Raw genomic sequence first — 20,438 nt, 5'->3', positions numbered from 1 at the left:
GAAATCACAAGCTTTCGGAGCGCTGCTCCTTCGTCAGGTGAAGTGGAGAGATGCATAAAAACACAGCTTATATAGTCAGAGAATAATGTCAGAAGAATTGTGACCCCACCTCATTGCTCTTTGATGTAATGTTTTCCTGACTGACCTGTTTGGACACCATTCACACCTTTGATTGCTGTGATTATCTCTCTGCCGAGGTGTGATAAATGGCAGTTAGAAAGGTTACCTGTAAACATCTGACATGATTCTCTGACTATATAAGCTGTATTTTTATGCATCTCTTCACTTCACCTGATGAAGGAGCAGCGCTCCGAAAGCTTGTGATTTCAAATAAAGCTGTTGGACTATAACCTGGTGTTGTGTGACTTCTCACATTTGTCCACCCCAGTCCAACACCGGCATCTCCACACCAGGACATAGTGAGAGAGTGGTTCGCAAAGCATATGGGATCTTGGGCTTCATAAATACAAAAGTGGAGAAGTTATGCTGGTCGGGATAACTGGGACTGTGATTGACAGCCCGGTGTCACATGTGCTTGGCTTCCCAGCCGCGTGAGGGTGAGGGGCGGGGCCGTGGGGGTGAGGGGGCCGTGAGGGTGAAGGGGCCGTGAGGGGCGGGGCCGTGGGGGCGAGGGGCCGTGAGGGTGAGGGGGCGGGGCCGTGAGGGTGAGGGGGCGGGGCCGTGGGGGTGAGGGGGCCGTGAGGGGGCGGGGCCGTGGGGGTGGGGCCGTGACGGCAAGGGGGTGGGGCCGTGAGGGTGAAGGTGCCGTGAGGGGGCGGGGCCGTGAGGGTGAAGGAGCCGTGAGGGGTGGGGGCGAGGGGCCGTGAGGGTGAGGGGGGCGGGGCCGTGAGGGTGAGGGGCCGTGACGGCAAGGGGGCGGGGCCGTGAGGGTGAAGGGGCCGTGAGGGGGCGGGGCCATGAGGGTGAAGGGGCCGTGGGGGTGAGGGGGCGGGCCGTGAGGGTGAAGGGGCCGTGAGGGGTGGGGGCGAGGGGCCGTGAGGGGGGCGGGGCCGTGAGGGTGAGGGGGCGGGGCCGTGAGGGTGAAGGGGCCGTGAGGGGGTGGGGCCATGAGGGTGAAGGGGCCGTGAGGGGGCGGGGCCGAGGTCAGTGCTGGCCCGTATTGCCTCAATTGGAGGGACCCCTCTGAGGAGGCGCTCTTCCCGTGGCGGCTTGTGTGGTGAGGAGGCGGGGTCTAAGGGGGCGGGGTCGCTAATGTGAGGGGGCAGGGCGCTGAGGCCTGACTCTATTGCCTCATTTGCCGGCACCCCTCTGAAGCGGCTGTTCCCGTTGCAGGCTACGCTGTGAGGGGGCGGGGCTGCTGATGTGAGGGGGCGGGGCTGCTGATGTGAGGGGCGGGGCTGCTGATGTGAGGGGGCGGGGCCGTAATGTGAGGGGGCGGGGCCGTAATGTGAGGGGGCGGGGCCGGTGATGTGAGGGGCGGGGCCGGTGATGTGAGGGGGCGGGCCGATGATGTAAGGGGCGGGCCGATGTTGTAAGGGGCGGGGCCGATGATGTAAGGGGGCGGGGCCGCAACTATGAGGGGCGGGCCGATGATGTAAGGGGGCGGGGCCGCAACTGTGAGGGGCGGGGCGCTGAGGCCTGGCTTTATTGCCTCATTTGCCGGTCCCGCTCTGATGCGGCTGTTCCCGGTGAGCGGCCGCTCAAATCCGAGTCAAAGTGAAGCGAGAGCCGGCGCCGAGCGACAGAGCTCCCGGCGCCATGGACACGTCGCCTCATCCTGTCAAACTCTACGTCTACGACCTTTCGCGGGGGCTCGCCCGCCAGTTCAGCCCCTTCATGCTCGGTAAGTGAAGCCAAAGCGGCCCCGGGGAGGTGAAGGGCGGAGGCGGCCGCAGCTGCCAATCGAGCCCGGGGATCCGGTACCCACGAGTAGGCCGCAACCGTTAAATTTCTTTTTTTTAAAGAAAACACATCTAATGTTTCATTTTTATTATATTATTAAACATTGGCGCGAACTTAAAATTGCGTTTAAATTTCTGTGGGGATTTTTGGGACAGGTGGTGAGTGAAGAATGAGTTGACAAAATTGAAATGAATTTCTTTTTTATGTTTTAATTTGTTTTAAAATTTAACATGAGGTCAAATGGGAATGTAAGCTGTGTGTTAATGACTGTGTCTTTTGAAGTTGTTTACAAAGCAGATGTCAGTGGCAGGTGATAAATAATTGATCACACCCCTTCACCTGGGAGCGAGCTGGGATTTATCGCAGGGATGAAGGTGAATATCCTCCTCCCCTTCTCACCCCATAGCTTGTCCCCTTCCCACCCACTTCCCAATCCGCGGCCAATGGTCAGGAGGACGAAAAGTTGTCCCGCTGGTAGTCAATCGCTCGGTCACTCCAGCTCCTGCTAACCGCAGCAACTTTCGCCGACGGGAGGATATTGGACAACAGGTCCATCAGTATCTGAAAAGACCGGTTAACGTTTTGAGTAGAGAACGACAGACTTGCATTTCTACGGCGCTTATCACGAGCACCGGCCGTCCCGAAGCGCTTGACAGCCAATGAAGTACTTTTTTGAAGTGTAGTCACTGTTGTAATGTGGGAAACACAGCAGCCAATTTGCACGCGGCAAGCTCCCACAAGCAGCCATGTGATAAATGACCAGATAATCTGTTTTAGTGATGTTGATTGAGGGACAAAGATTGCCCAGGACACCGACCGGGGAGAACTCCCCAGCTCTCCTTTTGAAATAGGATTCCACGGGATCTTTCACGTCCACCTGAGGGGGCAGATGGGGCCTCGGTTTAACGCCTCATCCGAAAGACCCATGGCCAGGACTGTTCTGTGTACTTCTGGAATTTTTCTGCTTTTATACAGTATCAGAATTCCAGGATTTAAAAAAAACTAAACTCTCCAGCCTAATTGTCAGACTTTATAAACTATACACGAGGGAGCAAAACCCTGCTATGCTCGACCCAAAAATCCAGTTTATTTTACATTTTGAAGAATATGAAACTGGAACACGGTGGTTGTATAAATAGAATAGTGCCTAGGAAGAGCCCAATCCTCTGGTTATTCTAGGATGGAAGGTGACTGGTGTGACTCATTTGCGATTTTGCGGCCTATGAGTTAGCAGCTGGCTTGTGTTTACAGAGTAGTCATTGTATTCAGTAATAACATGAAAGAGCAGCTCTGTCCTTACCAACACACTTCCCCCCCCCCCCTCAACCATTACCATCAAAAGCAGTTTAATGGGTCGTTTATCTCAATGCTGTTTGTGGGACCGTGCTGTGTGTGAAATAGCTTGTGTAACAGCCCCCTGTACTTCAAAATAATTTGTTGTCTGTCAAGTGCTTTCAGATGTTTCTGAAAGCAATAATAAGGCATTATACAGAATCGTTGACTTTACAGCACAGACTGAGCCGGTCCTGCCCATTATGCCTGTGCCAGCTCTCTGAAAGACCTATTCTTTAGTCCCCTTTCCCCATGCCCTCCAAAGTTTTTCTTTCTAAAACACCCTTTTGAAATCTGTCTTGACAAAGGGTTTCGACCCGAAACGTTGACTCTATTTCTCTCTCCACGGATGTTGCCTGGCCTGCTGAGTTTTTCCAGCATTTTCTGTTGTTACTTCGGATTTCCAGCACCTGCAGTATTTTGCTATCGTACTTTTGAAAGCTGTTATGGATTCTGTTTCCACCATTAGCTGGTGGACCATTCCCCCATTGCATTTTAAAAAAAAACTCTAAATCTTTCCTACATCCTATTGGTGATCTGAAATTTATGCCACCTCATCACTGACTCATCAACCAGTGGTTTTGCATTTTTGTTTCTCTCTCTTCCAAAGGTCCTGACTACTGCTATGACTCAGCATGAATAGAGGGAATTTGATTTAGGCCTACACGCAAACTGGAAACTATGCCTGAGGCAAAGACCAGGGGTGTATTTTCCCTCTTGTCCTGTGCTGGCACGAAGCCATGAAAACAGGATGTCCGTCATCAAAGGGGTCTGTTTAGTGCAGTCAGCTTCGAACTTCCCATTCCCAAATTGTGAGCCAACAAATTTAAATGGCAGGATTGCACAGTTTATTGCATTCTCTTCCCATTGTAGTTGGTGGTGTTCTCTCCTTGTCCTGCTGTTTGCCAGATGAGCTGGGGCGGTAGGTGGGTCATCGCTGGCAGGTCTCCTGGTTGGAGACCTATCCCCAGGGGTCACTTAACAGCAACTCCAAATAATTTAACACCAACATGCATTTACAGCGCCCTTGACATCGTAAAACGTCCCATGTCGCTTCACAGCAGCGTTAGCAGACAAAATTTGACACCGAGACACGCAAGGAGGTTAGTGTGAGGTTATGCACTTTGGCAGAAAAAATCAAAGAGCAAGTTATTATCTAAATGGAAAGAAACTGCGAAGTGCTATGGTACAAGGGGATCTGGGGGTCCTGGTGCATGAAACACAGAAAGTTAGTATGCAGGTACAGCAGGTGATCAGGAAGGCCAATGGAATCTTAGCTTTTATTGCAAGGGGGATGGAGTATAAAAGCAGGGAAGTCTTGCTGCAGTTATACAGGGTACTGGTGAGGCCACACCTGGAATACTGCGTACAGTTTTGGTTTCCATATTTAAGAAAAGATATACTTGCTCTCGAGGCGGTTCAGAGAAGGTTCACTCGGTTGATTCCGGAGATGAGGGGGTTGACGTATGAGGAAAGGTTGAGTAGGTTGGGCCTCATTGGAATTCAGAAGAATGAGAGGCGATCTTATCGAAACATATAAGATTGTGAGGGGGCTTGATCGGGTGGATGCGGTGAGGATGTTTCCACTGATGGGTGAGACTAGAACTAGGGGGCATAATCTTAGAATAAGGGGCTGCCCTTTCAAAACTGAGATGAGGAGAAACTTCTTCACTCAGAGGGTAGTAAATCTATGGAATTTGCTACCCCAGAGAGCTGTGGAAGCTGCAACATTAAATAAATTTAAAACGGAGATAGACAGTTTCCTAGCAGATAAGGGAATTGGGGGTTACGGGGAGAGGGCAGGGAAGTGGACGTGAGTCTAGATTCAGATCAGCCATGATCCTATTGAATGGCGGAGCAGGCCCGAGGGGCCGTATGGCCTACTCCTGCTCCTACTTCTTATGTTCTTATGTAAGGAGATAGTGGGACAGGTGACCAAAAGCTTGGTCAAAGAGGTCGGTTTTACGGAGCGTCTTAAAGGAGGAGAGGTTTAGGGAGGGAATTCCAGAGCTTGGGGCCCAGGCAGCCGAAGGCATGGCTGCCAGTGCTGGAGCGATTTAAAATCGGGATGTGCTAGAGGAGCGCAGTGATCTCAGAGGGTTGTAGGGCTGGAGGAGGTTACAGCGATAGGGAGGGATTTGAAAACAAGGATGAGAATTTTAAAATCGAAGCGTTACCGGACCGGGAGCCAATGTAGGTCAGCGAACACAGGGGTGACGGGTGAACGGGACTTGGTGCGAGTTAGGACACGAGGCAGTGAGCACAGGGGTGACGGGTGAACGGGACTTGGTGCGAGTTAGGATATGGACAGCAGAGTTTTGGATGAGCTCAAGTTTAGAGGGTGTAGGGTGGGAGGCCAGCCAGGGAGAGCTTTACAGTAATCGAGTCTAGACATAACAAACGCACGAATGAGGGCTTCAGCAACAGATGACCCGAGGCCTCGGCCAAGACGGGCGATGTTAGAGGTGGTAGTAGGCGGTCTTGGAGATAGAGATATGGGGCCGGACGCTCCGCTCGTGGGTCAAATAGGATGCCAAGGCTGCACACGGGCTGGTTCAGCTTCAGACAGTGACACCATTCTACACTCTCGCTTCCACCCACCTCATAACCCTACTGTCTTGAAATGAATTCAACTTGCACAATCTCTTACTCAAACTCATTCTTTTCCAGGATCTCAAATCTCTAGAATTCCTTACCTGCCTCAACCTTCTCTCGCTTTTAAAATACAAGCTTGGTGTCGCCTCATCACGTGCCTCCTGATTTACGTCACCACCCTCCCGCTCTTCTCATTCTTGGTCTCCTTCACGATGGCTCTGGGCCCTTCCCCCAAGTTTCACAATGAAAAGTAATCCCTATTTCTGTGAAGTTTGATACGAGTTGCCAATATCTGAGAGTTAAGAATCCAGCCTGCTCGTTCTATACATCACCGCCTCCTGTTTAGACATAGATTTAAAGTAATTGGTAGAAGGATTAGAGGGGAGTTGAGGAGAATATTTTTCACCCAGAGGGTGGTGGGGGTCTGGAACTCACTGCCTGAAAGGGTGGTAGAGGCAGAAACCCTCATCACATTTAAAAAGTACTTGGATGTACACCTGAAGTGCCGTAACCTACAGGGCTACGGACCAAGAGCTGGAAAGTGGGATTAGGCTGGAGAGCTCTTTTTTTTTCAGCCGGCACAGACACGATGGGCCGAATGGCCGCCTTCTGTGCTGTAAATTTCTATGATAGACACTTATCTCTTTTTATTTTTTCTTGTTTTTTAAACAGGGAAACAACTTGAAGGAATATGGTGAGTTAATCTGTGAATTTTCAAAGCTAGTGTTGGTCTTTGGTAGTCAAAGGGCTTGCATATTTAATGTGTGTGCGTATAATTAAAATGTATTGGTATTTTTTTTAAGATGATAATTAACATGTATTTTGTATCTCTTCCTCTTTCAGGCACACTGCGATTGTTGTCAATGGAGAAGAGTTCTTCTATGGGTCCGGTGGAATTGCCAACTGTCAGCCAGTAAGTGCTGTCCCTGTATATTTTTTGAAGTGTTCATGTATCCATACACGCTGGCCTCATCCTTCGGCCCATTTCATATTCATGTCCCAACCCTCCCCTCCTCAACTCCTGGGAGAGGCAAAATAAACCAGACCCGTAGCCAACACAGCAGTTCTGTTTGAGCCAAATTCCCCATCAGCCCACATGGGGCGATCAGGAAGGACCCAGAGCCACTACAGGAAACTTTCGATTGACCGGCACCTAAATAACCGGAAATCTCGGTTAACCGGCAAAATTCAGGAGTAGGTTTTACTTCATATTGTATTTGCCTTCCTCCGTCTGTTGCTGTGCAAGGGTGTGGCTGCAGCTGTTGCTAAGCTACAGAGACGCTTGGAACTTGTGTTCATTGTTCTACAGTTGTTGCTAAGCAACAGGGTTTGTTGCTTTATACGGATCTGTCCGCTCTCCCTATCTTTTACTATAGCTTTCGGTTATCTGGAATTTTTGATGAACCGGCACCACGTCGGTCCCGTCCGTGCCGGATAAAGAAAGTTTCCTGTAATTATTTTCCAGAATATAATTGACTCTTGCCTTCTATATGCTGGGCCCAGCAATCCATTTAATGCTGTCTCGAGGAACTTAAGGAAGCAGCCTCCACTCCCCTCTTCTGGAATCCTGTTCAACCGGTCGATCGCCCCAGTGCGCAAAATTAAACTTCCTCCTGGAAATCCAGCGTCGTCTCTTCTTTGTACAGGTGCCCCGCCCCCCCCCCCCCCCCCCCCCAGTTCCACCAAATCCCACCGCAACAAACACACTACAGGAAACTCTCAATTTACCCGCACCTAAATAACCGGAAAGCTCTGTTAACCGGCAAAATTCAGGAGTCGGTTCAGGTAAGTTTTACTTCATATTAGTGGCCGTTCCTGGATTTGTGGCCGTGTAACCGGGGTTCCTGCACCTGTTGCTATGCAACAGGGACGCCTGGATCTGTGGCCGGGGTTCCTGCACCTGTTGCTATGCAACAGGGATGCCTGGATCTGTGGCCGGGGTTCCTGCACCTGTTGCTATGCAACAGGGATGCCTGGATCTGTGGCTGTGTACGGGGTTCTCGTACCTTTTAACTATATCTCTCTCTAATCCGGACTTTTTGATAAACCGGCACCACGCCGGTCCCGTCGGTGCCGGATAAAAAAAGAGTTTCCTGTATCTACTTGCATGTTCTACATGCTTTTAATAATCTCAAAGTGATCAAGTTCAAACCCCAGGCATCAACTCTGGTTTTAACAGCTGGGGACGCCATACAATGATCAAGTACAAGAATCCTGGCCAATTTTCTTCTCCCTGACCTAAGGTACTGAGGCTAATTGAGCGCCCCCCACCCCCCCGGCTAAGATCTGCTATTTCAGCACAAGCCAGGGATTGAATCTAAGGCCTCCCAGTTGTATGTTGTTGAGACACCAGGGGAGCCAATATATTAGCAGTGGTTGGTGTAATGTCGTCTTCATTGCTTGCATTACTGCATTCCGTTAGGCTTACTTTTCTGGTGCACTGTCCTCCAGTAAGACATCATTTAAATTCTTCATACCAGCGTTATAGAGGTACTGTGGTGGTGGGCAATCTTTCCCAGACACCCGGGAAGGGTGGCGTGTGTGGGAGGGATAGGAAAATTAAACATGTAGAACAAATTCAGCCGTATCGTAATGGCGGAAGCCAATCAGCGCAGCATCTGCGCCATATTAGGTCTAATTGGCCATTTTATGTGTCATAATAATGCCCTATGTTCCTTTTTTTTTGGTTCCCAGGGAGGGACTTTACTTGGGCCACCTGACTCTGTCGTTGACCTTGGGACCACAGAAGTGACCGAGGAGCTAATCCTGGACTATTTATCATCTTTGGGAGAGTCAATCTTCAGGTTAGTTCCTGTTTTGCTCCTCGTGTTTTCTACTTCGCACAGACAGGGTAGGCCAGGTTGGTGAGGTGCCTCGAACCAAACGTGGGGATACCCCATGAGTTTGGGGGGTCACTGGCAGTCACGAGCAATGCCAACGCTTCCATTTATATATTGTATTAATTAATTAAAACATTAGCTTCTGCGCACACATCCTGTCAACTTACTCCATTATAAATTTCTGTCAGCTGTGGCTCAGCGGGTAGCACCTTTGCCTCCCGAGTCAGAAGGTTGTGGGTTCTGACACTCTCAGTGCAGTGCTGAGGGAGTGCTGCACTGTCGGAGGTGCTGTCTTTCAGATGAGACGTTAAACCGAAGCCCCGTCTGCTTGCTCAGGTGGGTGTAAAAGATCCCGTGGCACTATTTTGAAGAAGAGCAGGGAGTTTCTCCCCGGTGTCCTGGGGCCAATATTTATCCCTCAATCAACCTCACTAAAAAAACAGATTATCTGGTCATTATCACATTGCTGTTTGTGGGAGCTTGCTGTGCCCAAATTGGCTGCTGTGTTTCCCACATTACAACAGTGACTCCACTTCAAAAGTACTTCATTGGCTGTAAAGTGCGTTGGGGTGTCCTGAGGTTGTGAAAGGCGCTATAGAAATGCAAGAAACTACCTCTGTAAACGCATCACTCTGTAATTACACCTTCCTGCCAGTGGAGGCAGTGCAGTGCCACAGGAGAGCAAATTGAATTTATTTATAAAAAATTACACCGTGGGAAAGTTCCACATGTACCACCAGGATGGCGTTATCAGTTTGTAGATTTCTTTTGAAAAGTGTTGCTAACGGTGAGATTTACTTACCTTGTTCCATCTGTATCGCTACTTAGAGTAGGTGGGCTCTCCCTTGAAAAATGGCAATTATCACTCACCGTTAGTTTTTTTAGTAACAGACGTTGGGTCCAGTCCTGCAGTCGATATGTTCAGTTCCCTGCTCCATTAAGGGTGGAGACTGGAGATCAGTATTCTCGATTCATACAAAACATACATAGGAACAGGAGCAGGCCGTTCAGCTCCTCGAGCCTGTTCCGCCATTCAATGAGATCATGGCTGATCTGTATCTGAACTCCATCTACCGCCTTGGTTCCGTAACCCTTAATACCCTTGCCTAACAAATATCCATCAATCTCAGTTTTGATATTTTTAATTGACCCCCCCCCCCCCCCCCCCCCAGCCTCCACAGCTTTTTGGGGGCGAGAGTTCCAGATTTCCACCACCCTTTGTGTGAAGAAGTGCTTCCTGACCTCACCCCTGAACGGCCTGGCTCTAATTTTAAGGTTCTGCCCCCTTGTTCTGGACTCCCCCCCCCCCCCCCCCCCCCCCCCGCCCCAACCAGAGGAAAGAGTTTCTCTCTATCTACCTGATCAAATCCTTTAATCATCTTAAACACCTCGATTAGATCACCCCTTAATCTTCTATACTCGAGGGAATACAAGCCAAGTCTATGCAACCTGTCCTCATAATTTAACCGGTATTATTCTGGTGAATCTGGGCTGCACCCCCTCCAAGGCCCAGCTATCCTTCCTGCGGTGCGGGGCCCTGAACTGAGCGCAGTGCTCTAACCAGGCCTTTATTTAACTGTAACATCACTTCCACTACTTTGTATTCCAGCCCTCTTGATAAAAGCCAACATTCCATCAGCTTTTTAAAATTAGTTTCTTTACCTGTCCACTAGTTTTTAGTCCTACGAAAAGAAAGCTGAGCAATGACCACCTTGGTCCATCAAGCCCATCTCCTCCAGACATGGTGCAGCCATGTACGCCACGTCCCCTTTCACCCCAAATCGTGCAATCTCCTGGGAGAGGCATAAAAAAGAGGGAAAATGCTGAAGCATGTTTAGGAAAAACTGGAAATATCCTCTCGCTGCTGCTGCCCAAAGCAATCAAGCAAAGCTCCAAGAGACCCCAGTAACACTAATGATAATACAGGCTAGCCTGCAAGTTGCCCTCTATATTAGAAATATACAGGTTCTCAAGAAATTGTCCAGGTCCCTTTTATAGGCTGTAGCGCATTCACACTCCATGTTTCAGTAATCTGTTCCAGAGTGCGATGACTCTGAAATAAAAAACCTTTCTAATATCTAACCTACATCGCTATCCATCCTAAATAACCGATTGAACTGGACAGAATGTAATGGGATCATATCCCATCTTGATTATATCCCATCTCGGTCCGTGCTTCCCTAAAGAAAATAGCCCCAAATTCTGGAGCCGATTCTGATAGCTGAGAGCTCTGAAACTGGGTGTCATTTTGGTTGCCTATAATTTCATGAGGGACCCAACACCCTCCATCAGAAGTTAACTGGGGTAAAATGTGACCATAACAAAGCCTTGTACAGCCTAAATATAGTGTCTTTAGTTTTATATTGCATTGTCCAAGCACTCCAGTGAGGTATGGGTGGAGTGTGGGCCTGTCCTGGTACAGTGTGGGTGGAGTCTGGGTCTGTCCTGGTACAGTGTGGGTGGAGTCTGTGGGTCTGTTCTGGTAGTGTGGGTGGAGTGTGGGCCTGTCCTAGTACAGTGTGGCTGGAGTCTGTGGGTCTGTCCTGGTACAGTGTGGCTGGAGTCTGTGGGTCTGTCCTGGTACAGTGTGGCTGGAGTCTGTGGGTCTGTTCTAGTACAGTGTGGGTGGAGTCTGGGTCTGTCCTGGTACAGTGTGGGTGGAGTCTGGGTCTGCCCTGGTACAGTGTGGGTGGAGTCTGGGTCTGTCCTGGTACAGTGTGGGTGGAGTCTGGGTCTGTCCTGGTACAGTGTGGGTGGAGTCTGTGGGTCTGTTCTGGTAGTGTGGGTGGAGTCTGTGGGTCTGTTCTAGTACAGTGTGGGTGGAGTCTGGGTCTGTCCTGGTAGTGTGGGTGGAGTCTGGGTCTGTCCTGGTACAGTGTGGCTGGAGTCTGTGGGTCTGTTCTAGTACAGTGTGGGTGGAGTCTGTGGGTCTGTCCTGGTACAGTGTGGCTGGAGTCTGTGGGTCTGTCCTGGTACAGTGTGGCTGGAGTCTGTGGGTCTGTCCTGGTACAGTGTGGGTGGAGTCTGTGAGTCTGTCCTGGTACAGTGTGGCTGGAGTCTGTGGGTCTGTCCTGGTAGTGTGGGTGGAGTCTGGGTCTGTCCTGGTACAGTGTGGCTGGAGTCTGTGGGTCTGTCCTGGTACAGTGTGGCTGGAGTCTGTGGGTCTGTCCTGGTACAGTGTGGCTGGAGTCTGTGGGTCTGTCCTGGTACAGTGTGGCTGGAGTCTGGGTCTGTTCTGGTACAGTGTGGCTGGAGTCTGGGTCTGTTCTGGTACAGTGTGGGTGGAGTCTGTGGGTCTGTTCTGGTACAGTGTGGCTGGAGTCTGTGGGTCTGTCCTGGTACAGTGTGGGTGGAGTCTGGGTCTGTCCTGGTACAGTGTGGGTGGAGTCTGGGTCTGTCCTGGTACAGTGTGGCTGGAGTCTGTGGGTCTGTTCTGGTAGTGTGGGTGGAGTCTGTGGGTCTGTTCTAGTACAGTGTGGGTGGAGTCTGGGTCTGTCCTGGTAGTGTGGGTGGAGTCTGGGTCTGTCCTGGTACAGTGTGGCTGGAGTCTGTGGGCCTGTTCTAGTACAGTGTGGCTGGAGTCTGTGGGTCTGTTCTAGTACAGTGTGGCTGGAGTCTGTGGGTCTGTCCTGGTACAGTGTGGGTGGAGTCTGTGGGTCTGTCCTGGTACAGTGTGGCTGGAGTCTGTGGGCCTGTCCTAGTAGTGTGGGTGGAGTCTGGGTCTGTTCTGGTACAGTGTGGGTGGAGTCTGGGTCTGTCCTGGTACAGTGTGGCTGGAGTCTGTGGGTCTGTCCTGGTAGTGTGGGTGGAGTCTGGGTCTGTCCTGGTACAGTGTGGGTGGAGTCTGGGTCTGTCCTGGTACAGTGTGGGTGGAGTCTGTGGGTCTGTTCTAGTACAGTGTGGGTGGAGTCTGTGGGTCTGTTCTAGTACAGTGTGGGTGGAGTCTGGGTCTGTCCTGGTACAGTGTGGCTGGAGTCTGTGGGCCTGTCCTGGTACAGTGTAGGTGGAGTCTGGGTCTGTCCTGGTACAGTGTGGCTGGAGTCTGTGGGTCTGTTCTGGTACAGTGTGGGTGGAGTCTGGGTCTGTCCTGGTACAGTGTGGCTGGAGTCTGTGGGTCTGTCCTGGTAGTGTGGGTGGAGTCTGTGGGTCTGTCCTGGTACAGTGTGGGTGGAGTCTGTGGGTCTGTCCTGGTACAGTGTGGGTGGAGTCTGGGTCTGTCCTGGTACAGTGTGGCTGGAGTCTGTGGGTCTGTTCTGGTACAGTGTGGGTGGAGTCTGGGTCTGTCCTGGTACAGTGTGGCTGGAGTCTGGGTCTGTTCTGGTACAGTGTGGGTGGAGTCTGGGTCTGTCCTGGTACAGTGTGGGTGGAGTCTGTGGGTCTGTCCTGGTACAGTGTGGGTGGAGTCTGGGTCTGTCCTGGTACAGTGTGGGTGGAGTCTGGGTCTGTCCTGGTACAGTGTGGGTGGAGTCTGGGTCTGTCCTGGTACAGTGTGGGTGGAGTCTGGGTCTGTCCTGGTACAGTGTGGGTGGAGTCTGGGTCTGTCCTGGTACAGTGTGGGTGGAGTCTGGGTCTGTCCTGGTACAGTGTGGGTGGAGTCTGGGTCTGTTCTGGTACAGTGTGGGTGGAGTCTGTGGGTCTAAACGGCAGTTTAGAATTCAGCAAAAATGGACCAAGAGCTTGATTAAGAGGAGAAAAATAGAGTATGAGAGTAAACTTGCAAGGAACATAAAAGCGGACTGTAAAAGCTTCTACAAGTATGTAAAAAGAAAATGATTAGTGTAAACAAATGTAGGTCCCTTACAGTCAAACAGGAGAAATTATAATGGGGAACAAGGAAATGGCAGAGCAATTAAACAAATACTTTGGTTCTGTCTTCATGGTAGAGGACACAAATAACTTCCCAGAAATGCTAGGGAACCAAGGGTCTAGTGAGAAGGAGGAATTAAAGGAAATTCGTTTTTTTTTAAATTTAAAAAAATAGTGCTGGAGAAATTAATGGGACTGAAAGCTGATAAATCCCCAGGGCCTGATAATCTGCATCCCAGAGTACTAAAAGAGGTAGCCATGGAAATAGTGGATGCATTGGTTGTCATCTTCCAAAATTCTACAGATTATGGAACAGTTCCTGCAGATTGGAGGGTGGCAAATGTAACCCCACTATTTAAAAAAGGAGGGAGAGAGAAAACCGGGAACTACAGACCGATTAGCCTAATATCAGTAGTAGGGAAAATGCTAGAGTCTATTATAAAGGATGTGATAACAGGACACTTAGAAAATGTCAACAGTATTAGACAAAGTCGACATGGATTTATGAAAGAGAAATAATGTTTGACAAACCTACTGGACTGTTTTGAGGATGTAACTGGTAGAATAGATAAGGGAGAACCAGTGGATGTGGTGTATTTGGATTTTCAGAAGGCCTTTGATAAAGTTCCACATAAGAGGTTAGTGTGCAAAATTAAAGCACATGGGATTGTGGGTAATATACTGGCATGGATTGAAAATTGGTTAACAGACAGGAAACAGAGAGTAGGAATAAATGGGTCTTTTTCGGGGTGGCAGACGGTGACTAGTGGGGTACCGCAGGGATCAGTGCTTGGGCCCCAGCGATTCACAATATATATCAATGATTTGGATGAGGGAACCAAATGTAATATTTCCAAGTTTGCTGATGACACGAAACTAGGTGGGATTGTGGGTTGTGAGGAGGATGCAAAGAGGTTTCGAGGCGATTTAGCCAAGTTGAGTGAGTGGGCAAATACATGGCAGATGCAGTATAACGTGGATAAATGTGAAGTTATCCACTTCAGTAGGAAAAACAGAAAGGCAGAGTATTATTTAAATGGTGATGTACAGAGGGACCTGGGTGCCCTTGTACACCAGTCACTGAAAGCAAACATGCAGGTTTAGCAAGCAGTTAGGAAGGCAAATGGTATGTTGGCCTTCATTGCAAGAGGATTTGAGTACAGGAGCAAGGATGTCTTACTACAGTTATACAGGGCCTTGGTGAGACCACACCTGGAGTACTGTGTGCAGTTTTGGTCTTCTTACCTAAGAAAGGATATACTTGCCATAGAGGGAGTGCAGTGAAGGTTCACCAGACTGATTCCTGGGATGGCAGGACTGTCTTATGAGGAGAGATTGGGTCGACTAGGCCTGTATTCACTAGAGTTTAGAAGAATGAGAGGGGATCTCATTGAAACGTATAAAATTCTGACGGGGCTGGACAGACTGGATGCAGGGAGGATGTTTCCCCTGGCTGGGGGGGGGGGGGTCTAGAACGAAGGGTCACAGTCTCAGGATACGGGGTAGGACATTTAGGTCTGAGATGAGGAGAAATTTCTTCACTGAGGGTGGTGAACCTGTGGAATTCTCTACCACAGAAGGCTGTGGAGGCCAAGTCACTGAATATATTTAAGAAGGAGATAGATAGATTTCTAGACGCAAAAGGCATCAAGGGGTATGGGGAGAGAGCGGGAATATGGTATTGAGATAGAGGATCAGCCATGATCATATTGAATGGCGGAGCAGGCTCGAATGGCCGACTCCTGCTCCGATTTTTCTATGTTTCTATCCTGGTACAGTGTAGGTGGAGTCTGGATCTGTGCCCTCAGTTGCTTATATTGGGAGGTGGATGTTCATACAAGCGAAATTGAGTTCCACTGGCCACTAAACACTTGGGAATCCAGGCCTAAGGTATAGTGGCCGTGACACAATGGCTTATTGTCCATAAGGTGCCATTACATTACATAGAATTTTGTGGAATGTACAGCACGGAAACAGACCATTCGGCCTCCTCTGCCTTGTTCTCATTCAATACATTGAGATTTAATTTCACTAATGTTTAGGTGAATGCATTGGTGTAAGGTGTGAAGTGGACCCAAAATTGGGGAATGAAATAGGTAAACATAAAATCAATTTACACTCCTCTCCCCCTGAAGCCACTGCCTTCTGCTGGAGTGCAGTTTTGCGATGTTGAGGCCAATTCTGGTGCCCCCGCTTCCACCACAGTGGAACTTGGCACAACCTGGGGATTGAACTTGGAACCTCCTTTTGTGTATGTGGCTCAGTAGCACTTTGCAGCGAGCATCGACCAGCTGAGTCACTGGGGGGAGCTCCAGTGCAGAGTATGGGTTTGCCGTCCTACTGTAGCTGGCAGACACGGATGCAAAAGGGAATGTTAAAATTCATTAAACACTGATCAATTTTCTGTAAATCTGCTTGTGATATCTTAAATATAACAAAACCGCAAAAAATGCTTTTATGTTTTACACACTTGTGATGTTTCCGCTTGTGGGGGAGTCCAAAATGAGGGGCCGTAAATATAAGATGGTCACTAATAAATCCAATAGGGAATTCAGGCAGAACCTCTTTACCCAGAGAGCGGTGCGAAAGTGGAACTCGCTACCACAGGGAGTGGTTAAGGTGAATAGCATCGATGCCTTTAAAAGAAGAAGCTGGATAAGTACATGAGGTAGAAAGGAATGGAAGGCTATGTTGATGGGGTTAGATGAAGAGGGGGTGGGAGGAGGCTCTGATGGAGCACAAACACCGGCACGGATCAGTTAGGCCGAATGGCCTGTTTCTGTGCTGTAAATTCTATGTACAGGAAACTTTGTGATATCCGGCACCGACGGGACCGAGCTGTTGCCGATCTATCAAAACTGCCGGACAAACCAGCGCTAATGTTGAAGCATACGGAGGTTTTCATCTCCGTATCTGACAACAAACACTGTTGCTTAGCAACAGCTTGTAAACAGTCGGCCCGTACCTTGGAAGCGTCTCTGTAGCTTAGCAACAGCTTCAGAGAGACTTTCCAGAGCCCGACTGTTGGGGGGAAAAAAAAAAGCCACGAGAAGAAAAAAAAACCTAACAAAAGGGCTCCTGATTTCTGCCGGTAGATCGAGGTTTCCGGACATACAACTTCCGGATAAACCAAAGTCTCCTGTAATACCATAGCAGTTGTAAACACCGTCAGAAAGGACTCTCTCCAGATAGCTCGACCGTTTGCTACTGCAAGGGATGCAAAAGCCATGATCGATCTCTCTCTCTTTTTGTTGCAGGGGAGAGTGTTACAAACTCTTTGAACATAACTGCAATACGTTCAGTAATGAAGTTTCCCAGTTCCTCACTGGGAAGAAGATTCCGTCATATATCACTGACCTGCCTGCCGAGGTCTTATCGACGTGAGTACTGTCGCCCTCGAGGTTTTATTTGTCCCGACAGTTCTGCAGGCCGCGCAGTTGGTTGCCTTCACGGCCCAGGGCTAGGGAGGAGACAGCCAGGGTTCCCAATCCCGACTTGCTGCCCAGTGATCCTGGCTGGAAGATGTGCCCGCATAGACGTCGGGCGAGGACAAGATCGGGGTCTGCTGTGATGGTCCTCTGCCTGGCAACTTCACTGCACTCCGACTTGGACCTGGTACCAGAGAGCCACCAGTGCTCAGAGCCCAGAACCCCGGAAAGGAGTCGGTGTCTTTCAAGAGCGGAAGGGCAAAAATGGGCCCCCAAAAAAATATATAGAAACGCCTCGCTTCCTTAATGACTAACTTCTGTGTTCCTATCTTGTTTTTTTTATCAGCCCTTTCGGCCAGCTCATTAAACCGATCCTGGACTCGGTTCAGATTCAGCCGGTGGGAGGCAACAGCTTCAATGAACATAATCAGAGCTAGTAGAAGCGATTCGGCGAGCTGCTGCCTGCGGAGATGTGTATAGTCACTGGCCTCACAGAACTAAACAATGATTTTCAACAACAAAAAAATGAAGATTTCCCATCACCAGTATCTTTCGTGTCGTTATCTAACATTCGTAGAACGGTTGAAAAGTGGTAGAAATATTTCTTTTTTTAAATCTCTTTGAAATGTGCATATATATATTATACAAAAAATACTGAACTTTACAGTGCAATATTTCAGGTTCTCATGCCCCTTTGTCAGCTGTCTTTGAATGAACTGTACTAAGAAGCAGTCATGAGACATTGAATACTCTTCTGTTGCTATACAATATATTAACACCCTCCCTCCCCGGACTCCCCCCGAAAAAAGACCACCAGCATGGACATCTGTCGGTGTTTACCCACTCGTGCCAGCATCATTGCCAATGCATTGAACAATGCAAGGGGCAACTTTTCCAGTATTGTCACTGGGTTTATTTAGTATAGATATGCTGCATATTGGTAATGGGGTGGGGGGGGGGGGGGGGGGGGGAAATCACACTTCAGTCACTGAACTCTCATGTCCTGCGATACCGTGCGATAGTTTTAATTGCCCATCTCAAATTGCTGCCTATCTGTCCCTTGCCCTAATGCGACGCTGCTCGTGATATTCCCTCCAGACTCCACCCACCTTCGGAAGGACACAATCCATAACTATTTTTTTTCACCGTTCAGGCGGCGATGGTAGGAACACTTTGCTCGCCCGCCATTACGTTCTACCGAAGCTGGCGCCGCCTTCCGTCTGCCCTTTCTCCTGGCACAGCTTCCTGGGCAGTTCACGTGCGTGCTTTAGGTCTCGGCGCACTTCCCAGTACCGCGCTCGTGTTGCTAGCACAATTTCCCGTGCTGTACAGAGTATCGGCACTTGGCTACAGCTGTGAAATAGGTGCTGGGTTCTTCTTCGTCTTTCACCCGGTCAGTCCAGAAGTGTATTGCACTCCAATGTTCCCTGTAATTTTTATTTGGGCCACGCGGCCCCTTTAACGGGCTCTGCGGCCCATTCAAAATTTCAAAGCCAGCTCGCTGGCTGCGCGAGACCCCTGGAGCGTTGCGCGGCCACGCAGCTTAAAGGGCACATTGTCGCCATTACAACTTAACCGGCTCACGGGTGGAGTCGAGCGGGGATCTCCCCGTTTCAGACTACCTCAAACTCAAGCATTCATCCCTACCACTTTGTTTTCCTCCCTCGGATTATTCTCCCTTTGTCCTTCCTGTCCGAAATACGAGGATGGCTTCTGGGGGGGGGGGCGCAGAAACCTTCCCCGTCACCTGACCGCTCATTGGCTGGTGAATGTTGGCGGGCTGTTTGACTTTGGGGGCCCTCACTGCTATAGGCATGAACCTATCCTCGCCAGGTGTCCCCTTCGCACCTATTTCCCCAGGTGGAAATTTTCATTTCTGAGTGGTAAACAAAAAATTGACCAGTTGTTGTTGGGTGTGTGATCTCCATGCTCAGATTTGCATGGTGTGTGCATGTGAACTTTAACCTTTTTGTGCGTTTGTTGGTAAAATGGTGTGCGAGTGTTTTTTTGATTGAGTGCTTTACTTCCGTGGTTACTGAATGCTGGCAGATGTTTAGGTAAATATCCAAGTGTGAAGTACATTTAGCTGTATTGTGCGAGTGTGTGAAAAGTGTTTTTTTAAACTGAAATTGAGTGAGTGCATGTGGCCAAAAACAGTGTCGCCATAGCCACACCTGTAGCTAGGCAGCGATTTCTATTGGTCAACCTTGGTCTAGACAGCTGAAGATGCTCAAGGCCTTGTTAGATAGATAATAGTCCAGGAGCATGATTTCTATGAAAATGATTTAGTCTCCCAGTTTGAAGGTCCGCTCTCCCTTTTCCTGACGATATCAGCAAAGTTACCCAGAGCCAGGCAGGGCCAGTTAAAATACCAGCCGACGGTCAAACCCGCCCCAGCACAGCGGCCAGTAGACTATCACGCCCTTGGCTTCTGACCGTGGATTTGTAAAATTCGGGGTGACCTGGAATTGATGGGTGCATTAACAAGTCGGCTAAAAGATTCCATAAGGTGCAGGGCAGGGTTTGAAACCGAGGCACGAGTGCGACATAAAAAGCTTTTCTGCACTGTTGCTTTCGTGTGGGAGTTGGGGAAGGGCTTTGTACCCTAACCCTGGTGGGTTATAACTGTGCCCACGTTGGATGCCTTTGCCATGTAGAATCGTATCTGGAACAATTAACCCCAATATTCCCACACCAGTGTATAAAATTATGAGAGGCCTAGATAGAGTGGATAGGAAGGACCTATTTCCCCCAGCAGAGAGGTCAATAACCAGGGGGCATAGATTTGCAGTAATTGGTAGAAGGATTAGAGGGGAGTTGAGAACTTTTTTCACCCAGAGGGTGGTGGGGGTCTGGAACTCACTGCCTGAAAGGGTGGTAGAGGCAGAAACCCTCATCACATTTAAAAAGTACTTGGATAGGCACTTGAAGTGCTGGAACCTACAGGGCCAAGAGCTGGAAAGTGGGATTAGGCTGGATAGCTCTTTTTCAGCCAGCACAGACACGATGGGCCGAATGGCCACCTTCTGTGCTGTAAATTTCTATGATTCAGTGGTGAACTGTCCTGGGCTTCAACACGCCAGCAGGATTTCCTCTCCAGCCTAAATCTCAATAAGACCTCCCTTTCCCCCCCCCCCCCCCCCCCCCCCCCCGCCCTCCCTTCCCCCCCACCTGCTGTCTCTCTCTCTCTTCTCCCTCCCCCCCCCCCCCCCCGTCGCTCTCTTCCAACAACAACATGCCCTCGAAAAAGCCTCGGCACCGCCGGGCACTTCAGCTAGTAGGCCTATAGTCTAATAGTACTTTTTAAGAATTGTGTAATTTTGTGTACATTGAGCTGACTGACTGGGACCTGAAACTGAGTTTAATATTCAAGCGTGACATTGCTTCTTTAAGTAGTTTCCCCCCCCCCTCTCTCCAGTCTCCTCGTGGCACTCCTACTGAGAGGGAAGGGGTTGATCTGTTTCCAAGTGTCCCCAGTCTTGAAGACTGCTAACCTGTTGGCATTCAGGACAGAAACCGAACTAATTGAGTGCCGTGCTGCAATCTCCTTGGGGCTCTCTCTCTTTTATTTTCA

General features: G+C 49.6%; 1 protein-coding gene across 2 annotated transcripts; it reads left to right on the top strand.

Annotated features, from left to right (window-relative positions):
• Positions 1-1,576: 1,576 nt before the first annotated feature.
• LOC147099017 (desumoylating isopeptidase 1-like) lies at positions 1,577-17,818 on the top strand. 2 transcript variants are annotated; one of them, XM_085969560.1, is made up of 6 exons: positions 1,634-1,804; positions 6,463-6,484; positions 6,634-6,703; positions 8,485-8,594; positions 16,694-16,816; positions 17,211-17,818. In XM_085969560.1, exons 1-6 carry the CDS (start codon positions 1,720-1,722, stop codon positions 17,299-17,301), a joined length of 501 nt encoding a protein of 166 aa, XP_085825686.1. In that variant the 5' UTR covers positions 1,634-1,719; the 3' UTR covers positions 17,302-17,818. The 2 variants fall into 2 exon arrangements, with proteins under 2 accessions (XP_085825685.1, XP_085825686.1); XM_085969559.1 differs by lacking the exon at positions 6,463-6,484 and having other exon boundaries at positions 1,577-1,804.
• Positions 17,819-20,438: the final 2,620 nt, after the last annotated feature.

The sequence above is a fragment of the Somniosus microcephalus genome, chromosome 28, assembly GCF_052327205.1.
Source record: "Somniosus microcephalus isolate GS21.2 chromosome 28, FLI_Smic_1.0, whole genome shotgun sequence".
In the NCBI taxonomy this organism is placed as follows: domain Eukaryota; kingdom Metazoa; phylum Chordata; class Chondrichthyes; order Squaliformes; family Somniosidae; genus Somniosus; species Somniosus microcephalus.
This window is presented reverse-complemented; position numbering and strand designations above follow the sequence as displayed.

Bases quoted from the DNA above. Each gene is read 5' to 3' on its own strand.
- LOC147099017 (XM_085969559.1), top strand. From the start codon at position 1,635: ATGCGGCTGTTCCCGGTGAGCGGCCGCTCAAATCCGAGTCAAAGTGAA. The intron at 6,704-8,484 runs GTAAGTGCTGTC...TTTGGTTCCCAG, and splicing joins GAATTGCCAACTGTCAGCCA to GGAGGGACTTTACTTGGGCC. The intron at 8,595-16,693 runs GTTAGTTCCTGT...TTTTTGTTGCAG, and splicing joins TTGGGAGAGTCAATCTTCAG to GGGAGAGTGTTACAAACTCT.